At 42.0% G+C, this 8,594-nt stretch overlaps 2 protein-coding genes across 3 annotated transcripts; one reads left to right on the top strand and one right to left on the bottom strand.

The window, feature by feature from the left end:
* Positions 1 to 2,172: 2,172 nt before the first annotated feature.
* aldh3b1 (aldehyde dehydrogenase 3 family, member B1) lies at positions 2,173 to 6,187 on the top strand. Of its 2 annotated transcripts, none has more exons than XM_010780061.1 (7): positions 2,173 to 2,257; positions 2,508 to 2,589; positions 3,345 to 3,737; positions 3,977 to 4,143; positions 4,675 to 4,774; positions 5,355 to 5,623; positions 5,714 to 6,187. In XM_010780061.1, exons 1-6 carry the CDS (start codon positions 2,249 to 2,251, stop codon positions 5,540 to 5,542), a joined length of 939 nt encoding a protein of 312 aa, XP_010778363.1. In that variant the 5' UTR covers positions 2,173 to 2,248; the 3' UTR covers positions 5,543 to 5,623; positions 5,714 to 6,187. The 2 variants fall into 2 exon arrangements, with proteins under 2 accessions (XP_010778363.1, XP_010778364.1); XM_010780062.1 differs by having other exon boundaries at positions 5,355 to 5,543.
* Positions 6,188 to 6,538: 351 nt separating this feature from the next.
* On the bottom strand, positions 6,539 to 8,314 carry clpp (caseinolytic mitochondrial matrix peptidase proteolytic subunit; the record flags this gene model as incomplete). The annotated part of the gene is made up of 3 exons (XM_010780064.1): positions 6,539 to 7,413; positions 7,897 to 8,002; positions 8,099 to 8,314. Coding segments are annotated over 3 exons (537 nt in total), but the record flags the coding sequence as incomplete, so codon positions are not given.
* Between the last annotated feature and the right edge of the window lie 280 nt (positions 8,315 to 8,594).

Genomic DNA, 8,594 nt, shown 5'->3' on the forward strand with positions numbered 1-8,594 from the left:
CACTTTCTTAGTGTTAGTGAGGACTCGAGCAGCGGTGTTCTGAATCAGCTGCAGCTTTCTAATTGATTTTTTAGTGAGACCTGTGAAGACACCATTGCAGTAGTCCAGTCTACTGAAGATAAAACCATGGACAAGCTTTTCCAAATCCTGCTGTGACATTAGTCTTTTGATCCTAGATATGTTCTTTAGGTGATAGTAGGCTGATTTAGTAACTGTTTTAATGTGACTGTTGATATAATTATTATTCGGTCTTCGAAAAAATGTATGATTGTAAAGTGTATATATACCCACAAAAAATGGTTTTCCTTTGCTCTATAATTTATTTGTCTTTGTCTATTTTCAGGCCACAAAGCTAGATGATTGTTTTGTGCGGAGGGAGCCGTTGGGGGTGGTGTTGATCATCGGCCCATGGAACTACCCCCTGCAACTCCTCCTCTCACCTCTAATCGCAGCCATTGGTGCAGGTATGGTCCACACCCGTATCACCACAGTATTACCATATTACAGTTTTCAAAGCAACTAACATACGCATCAATACCGCAGACACGCCTATGGGAGAAAGACCCTCTGATAGGACACCTATTTTACACCTGGGCCACGGCCGCCAAATATACAATATATTGACCTAAAGTGAACTGGAAGTGCGAAAACTCATTTTAGGGTTTAACGACTAATTTCCACACCACTGAGTGTAAAAGTTACTAAATTAACCAGCTAGTCTCTGACTGGACTTTTTTTTTTTTTTTTTTTTTTATTTAACCAGATAAAAGCATTGAGATAGAATCTCATTTGCAATGCTGACCTGGCCAAGAAGGCAGCAACGTTACACATAACACAAACATATAAAATACAGAGAACATAACTAAGAAAACAAAAGACAAAAAAGCAGTCACTACATTGTGCACATTAGGACAGTAATAATAATAATAATACATTACATTTATAAAGCGCTTTTCCTGGTGCTCAAAGCGCTTAAGCTTAGTAAGAAAGATACTACTTATTACTGCAAGAGCAGCTGGTGGTAAGGACCTCAGACAACTTCAATTTTAAACTTGCTATTGAGACAAGTGCCCTCAGTTTGAGGCGTGATTGAAGGTCATTCCATGACCAAGGACCATAATAAAAAAGACTCCTTTTTCCAGCCTCAGTCCGCACAGCAGGTACCTGGAACCGTATCCAGGCACTGGATCTGAGGTTGTAAAAGTCACAAACTGGGGCAAATCTGGCACATATGTAGAGTGGAAGCTTACCTAAAATGGCTTTATACAATAATAAAAACCAATGCTGCATCCTACGAATAGTGAGTGAGTAATATTTCACAGTAAACAGCTGCATGTTGTTGGCAACAACAACATGATGAGAGCATTGAGAGAGTACCAAAAAGGCCAGAAATAAGTCACTATTTTAGCAATTCCAGGTTCCATGTCCCTTAGTCAACGGTTTTTCGAAAGAGTTTCTGCTCAGTGGTTGCTGAAATGAGACTACAAAACGTCATTACATGAAACATTCATTAGCAAAACAAAACATTAGCCCCCTTTAGCTTAGCGGAGGTGATGTGAAGTCATGTGACTGCGATGTAGTTTGTTTGTAGCCAATGTTTTATTACTTCTACTGATTGCAATTAAGCTTCAACTATTATAAAAGTGGTGTTTATCCTGCTGAACAAAACATGTTAGTATCATTAAAGCGTGTTTGCCACAGATCTTATTTTCTGCAATATTACACATTCCAATCAGCCATGTGATCCATTTTGATTGTACATTATGTATTGTTCCAGCTGTAGGTCAAAGTGCCACAAAGTTAGTGGCTTGGTTATCCTTTTGTAGTGCGTCTGTATCTTAGCTATCTATTGGCAAGAGATGAGTTAGTAGGTCAGTGTAAGGGTGTCCTGGTTGTACAGACAGGCTGCCAGCTCAGAGTGGATCCTGAGAGATTATTTTACATCAAGTATGTAAAAACAAGAAACCTGATCCTAAACATTTGTAGTATATATCTGCTGCCTTTTTTTATAGGGTCCCTGATATAGTGTTGAGGGGCTCCACATGCACAGACTGCAAAGATAACACGTGGCTTAGGATCTTACTCTGGGTATTAAAGAGCATTTCTCACCTCCTGAAACAGGTCGTGTGGATTTCTGCTTCCTGTACTGACTGAGAAATGTTGTTGTCTAGGTAACTGTGCCATCCTCAAGCCTTCAGAGGTCAGCGCCGCCACAGATGCTCTTGTCGCAGAGCTCATCCCAAAATATATGTCTCAGGTAAAGCAACAGCAAGATTCTACATGGTTTGAATCCAGGAAGTATAACTCTAAGGCTCTCCTGTCAACAGAAGGATTAGAATCTTTATTTGTGACTCATGCTAAATACTCTGTTACAAGTAAAGTCCTGCATTCAAACTCTTTCTTAAGCAAAAGTATTTACATCAAAATGAACTTAAAGTAAAATGAACAGTAATCAACACTATACACAGTATATATGTACAGTACTTTGTATGATCTCTGTTCTACAGGACTGTTATGCAGTAGTCCGCGGGGCAGCAGAGGAGACCAAGGCTCTACTGAAGAATCGATTTGACCACATCTTCTACACAGGTAAACAGTGAGTCATTATTCTCATATGTCCTTTACACAAAATATCACAAAGTGGACTTGAGCTAAGAACATATCAAGGCTAAGATCCAAAAAACACCACTGCTATTAACAGATTTGGGTTAGAAGTTTCTATAATGAACAATTTATCGAGGGTGTGCGCAGCACGAATCCATCTACACTCATGTGGTTCATGCTAAAACAGTATTTTCATAAAGTAAAAACTCATGTTGTCTGTATACCCAGTGCATTCAACTGATCAAAGCTGTTTTGATGGTTTCAGCTGTAAGAGGAAGACAGTGTTTTGTCTTTATTTCAAAATAACATAGTCAGCTGTTATCACCCTGCATTTAATTAACTTCTGTTATTGATCTACCATTTTTATTTTCATCCGTTCACATTCATGTCAAAGTCATTAGCATCTTTAGAGGCATGTTTTAACCAAGTCTTTGAATATTGGAGAATTTAAATCTGTCTTTCACTGTGAGTGGATGTGATGGAGGACTGGAGGTGGGGCTTAAGGAAAATGCAAGTGTGCTTGGTCTAAGATTTCTGGGTATTTGTTGTACCTACAGTCAGTCCATATTTAGCTTAATCCGCTACTGAGCAACTTTCAAAGGAAAGAACGAAGTCCCGCCTCATACGTGTTTCCATCTCTCTCTATGCTCCCATGCTTCGATCACTTGGTCTGGAGCTACATATCTGGAGTACTAGCAGCCACATTATCATAAGCTCATGAACCCTTCCCTCTGACTCAGGTTCTCATGCCGTGGCTCGCCACATCCTGCATGCGGCCGCGGACCACCTGACCCCTGTGACCTTGGAGCTGGGTGGGAAGTGTCCGTGCCTGATATATGGTAAGGTGAACATCACCTACGCCGCGCGCCGACTCGCCTGGTCAAAGTTCTTTAACACGGGCCAGAGCTGTGTGGCTCCAGACTTCTTGGTGTGCTCGAAGGCCACCAGGGACGCCCTGCTGCCCGCACTGAGACAAACTCTGGAAGATTTCTACAGCAAGGAGCCCGAGAGCTCCGCCGACCTGCCACGCATCGTGTCCCCAAGACACTGGACCCGACTCATGGAGCTGCTCAAGAGGTCCAAGGGAAAGATGGTTATGGGAGGAGAGAGCAACGAGGAGAACAAGTACATCGGTGGGTAGAGAAACAAGTAAATGAACATTTTGTTCAGATTAGTGGGAAAGTGAGTCGCAAAACGGTATGTAAAATGCAAAACACACATGGACTTGAGATCCACAAATAAAAGCTGGATTCACAAATGCCTGATCGAAGGTTTAGAAAGATATTCGCTTTTTTAATATATTCACATATATTATTTTATTTGTGGAACTTGAAGAATGTTGAGTTTATAAATCTCTCTTTGCTTGTGTCAGCTCCCACAGTGCTGGTGGACGTGGCTGAAGATGACGCTCTGATGGAGGAGGAGATCTTCGGCCCCTTCCTGCCCATCCTCACCGCAGAGACTCTGGAGGAAGCCATCGCCTTAATCAACCGCCAAGAGAAGCCACTGGCCCTCTACGTGTTCTCTGAAGATTCCTCTGTAAGCACACAGAAACACCTCAGACGCATTTTCTTTGATATCTACGTTTACTTTATATCCAGAGAGTGAGCCAAAGTAAACAAACAGTAGAGGTGATAGCAAACATCCTTGTGTACATCCTTGCTCTAATACAACGTTTTGAGATCTGTATGGATGTGTTGTGTCTGGTGGAGGCGAGTGGACTTGAATAGAGAGTTTTTACCCACTTTATAAAACTAGGTCCAGATTTGAACTTTTTGATAGTACTGCAAAGAGACACGATCTAATGCCTGACATGCATCGAGTGACAGAAGCATTGCCTTCTCTCCTTTAGATTGTACATGCTCATGACATGTAATACTCTCCATAGATTATCCCCATCATATCTCCCTGTAATAATCCAGTTTGGTCTGGGTGTGTAACATGATTAATCATTTAATTTCAGTATGCGGAGATCACTATTCAGCTTCTTTTTATTATTCGACATCCTGCTGTCCCTGTTTTGACGTCCTGTTGTCTCTTATTTGACGCCATGTTGTCTCCGCTCTGAAGGTGGTGAACACGGTGCTGGAGAAGAGCAGCAGCGGAGGATTCTGCTCCAATGACGGGATCATCCACATGGCGCTGCCAACGCTGCCTTTCGGGGGTGTAGGTAAGGGACACAAAACACACAGTAAATATACAGTATAGATAGAGTGGTGCAGTGAAGACGTATTTTTGTAGGCTGACCCTAAAGTTAGCTTTTGGAATATTGTTGAAAATAAGATCTGTGGCAAACACACATATTGTTCAGTGGGAAAATAATTTGTTATAATAATTGAAGCCTAAATGGAATCTCCAGAAGTGAAAAGCTAACGTTAGGCAATAAACAAACCACTTTACCACCGCCAAGCTAAAGGTGGCTAATGTTTGGCGTGATGATGTATAGTAGTCTAATTTAGTCACTTGTTAGCAACAGCTGATTTTAGGACACTTAGTGTTTACAGTTCATTTTCTTTATTCTTTGCACATTCTAACCCTACTTTAACTTCTTATGTTTACATGAAAATGTTTCTTATATATTTTTTATTATTTTTTAATCTTTTATTTCCTTCTGAAATGAAGCAACTGTCCTGTAACCCAATTTCTCCGGGGATAAAAAAAGTATTCTGATTCTAAAAAATAATGATGAACTTAATTATAAAAAGAGGCTGTTTAAGATGCTGGATCACGGTTCTGACCCCTCCTTCCAGGGGCCAGCGGTTTCGGCAGTTACCACGGCCGCTGGGGCTTTGAGACCCTCAGCCACCAGAGGGCCGTCATGCTGCGGGGTTGGACCTTGGAGAGACTCAACGGCCTGCGCTACCCCCCCTACACAGAGGACAAGCTGAGCTGGCTGCGCTGGACCACCTCTGCCAAACCCAGCTGCTCACTCATGTGATGTGAGGCCTTGTTAAGGCATCTACTTTAACTCTATACACGTTCAAAAGCAGTTGACTTGAAGACGAGGGAACCCGATGTGGTAAAATGCTGAATCATTTCCGAGTTTTAGAACTGATTCCTGCTCCTCTCTATAATGAGCACGGACTAATGTTGGCGTTTCTTTTCCCAGATGGAGCTCCTGTATTTCCCCAATGTGTTTCTGTCTCATGCAGAGCAGTACCGCTGGTCAGTTAACGTCACTGTTATATTTTCTGAAGGATTCAAAAGTTATATATTTGTTCCTTTTTGACAACTGTTTGCCTCTTATTTTGTTCTGTATGTTCTAGTGTGTGTGTGTGTGTGTGTGTGTGTGTGTGTGTGTGTAGAATGTTTGGGATCTACTGTGATTAATCATGTGTTGGTTGTTTCTGTGTATTACTGGGTGTTTCGTCCCTTTCTCTTAACATGACACGTCTTCATGCCACTATTATATTGTGTATTTCTATTGAGTTTGATACATCCATTTATTATTATCTATACATTAATTTTGTAGTTCGTTTGAAGTCATTGATACTGTACAGCTTTATTTTATTTGTGAAACCTTTTAAAATGGCTGATCTGTTTAATACACTGATATTTTGACCTGGATAAATAGAGAATGGGATTACAGCGTTTTTGTTTTTTGCACCTTATAATTTGACATGCTTTAATGCTCAATAAGCTCTTTATTTGTTCTGCTGTGCTCTAATCGGTTAGCTGGTTCAGGAAGTAAACAAAGGAGTCCAATGGATGGGGAAAATAAGGCCCAATTCCAAACAGCCCCCACCCACTCTGTAACAGTCACACTCAGTAGCTTACGGAGGCTCCCTTCTTCCAGCTAGACCATCATCAGTGTTGTGTAAACTAAATATTTTTTGAAAAAGTAGGCCCATTTATGTTGAATTCATGACACTGTATTTGTGTATTTTCAGATTCAATTCTAAAATATATATTTCAAAGCCTTTAAAACAAATGATTTGGTACTTTAAGGTAGTGCTTTATTTCAGTTGACTTGTTTAATATGAATACAGAGCATTTCTCCTTGCAGACACTTACACAGGGAGCTTATCATTTACTACACACTTCGTACAGTGACCTGGCACTTTAAATGACATGTCAATTCGACTCCCCTTTTCAAATATATTCCTTTTAATTATGATGACTCAGAGATATTAATGAGGAGTTATCTGTAGTAATGTGCTACACGACCTGACTGAGGACATCTGTAAAAACATTTAACAGCTCCCGAACCCTTTAGCTTCATTAAAATACAGAGCTATGATAACATCATTACTTTTTATTCCATTTGACTGATCGGGGCTTTCAGTCATAAAAATAATTCATCAAACACTCATCAAAATGCATACTCGAGTGAAAAGTACTAAATGAAGGTGAGAGGGTTCCACTTCCAGTGCCTGCAGTCACTGTGATCTCAAATATATTATTTTTCACTTTTGTACAATGACATCTCCATATTAATTTGAGACGATCATGGAACAAGAAGGTCAAAATGATTCCGTTTATTACAAATATGAGAGTTGAAACAGGTTACACAGGTCCATTATAGTCCTTACAGAACCCCTTCCCCGACTTACATTGGAACACTGATCATTTGTTATTCGACTTTGTTGAGTCGTCATGGCTCAGGTTTGTGTGAGGAGGGGGTCCCAGGTAGGGGCTGCTCTAAGGCTGCACACTCTGCATGTGGGGGGGGGCTGGCTGCCGGCTCTTTCTGCACCAGCTCGGGCTCATCCTGTCCGGCCTGGGGAGGGTGGACCAGCACCCGGTCGATGATGCCGAAGTCCTGCGCCTCAACCGGGCTCATGTAGCGGTCCCGCTCCATAACCCCGTCTACAGGAGACCAGCTAACAGTTAGCCACATGCTATCAATCATTATCAGTGTTGATGTGTAATAAAGTACATCTACTCAAGTACTGTACTGAGGTTCAAATATACTAGTCTTTTTTTCTCTGTGCCACTATACTTCTTCACTACATTTTTCAGGGACATTAATGACCTTTTACTTCGATTCGTCGGTCGAATAATCGATTATTATTCGCCAGGGCTGCCGAATAATCGATTTTGATCATGATCAGTTTCTGGCAACCCTAATCTTAAGTATAATGTATGTTGAATAGTTGAGGGAGCCTGGGACTTCAGATATTCATTGCCATAACTACGACGTAGCTGGTGTGCATATGAAAATAAAGCCTGCTAATCTCTTTGAATCTTCAGTAAAAGTAGGAAGTAGCAGTAAAATGAAGAGCTCAGGTAAAGTACAGTATTTAGGTGCACTACTTGAGTAAATGTCAGAGAGAGAGAGCAGGAAGTTACCGATGGTTTGCAGCAGCTGGCCCGTGTGTTTGGCGTAGATTTGGTTGATCTGTTTCTTCAGCTTCAGGATCTCCTCAGCCTGGATGGCGATGTCTGTGGCCTGACCCTGAACACATCACAGAGAAATTATCATGTTTACAGACTCAGTAAACCCCTATGCTTGTTCTCAGATCAGTATAAGGAAGTTGGGGGGACAGCTCACCCTGGCGCCCCCTGAGGGCTGGTGCAACATGATGCGGGCGTTGGGCAGTGAATGTCTCATGCCTGCCGTTCCCGCTGCCAGCAGCAGGCTGCCCATGCTAGCAGCCTGGCCCACGCACCAGGTGGAGATGGGGTTCAGGATGTACTGCATGGTGTCGTAGATGGCCAGGCCCGCTGTCACCACACCACCTGGGGGGGGGGAGGAAATGGCATGAGTTTAGAAAACATCACAGAAACGGAGGACTCAAAATCCTCAGGGGTCCTTGCTCATGTGCACCTCTGCAGGGACCATTGTACCTTTTAAAAAAAGGGCCCCAGTATTCACATATTCAGGATCATATCAGTATGTAGTGTCTCTCCTGGGACATGTCTCCATGCTTTAATGTTCAAAAAGCTCTTTATTTTTCTCACACTGCCTGTACTGCAGCACCTCTTTTCACCCTCTGTCTGAAACCAGAGCCCAGTCTGCTCCGATTGGTTAGCTGGCCGGCTCTGTT

Source organism: Notothenia coriiceps, unplaced genomic scaffold, assembly GCF_000735185.1.
Source record: "Notothenia coriiceps isolate Sejong01 unplaced genomic scaffold, NC01 NC01_scaffold00021155, whole genome shotgun sequence".
In the NCBI taxonomy this organism is placed as follows: domain Eukaryota; kingdom Metazoa; phylum Chordata; class Actinopteri; order Perciformes; family Nototheniidae; genus Notothenia; species Notothenia coriiceps.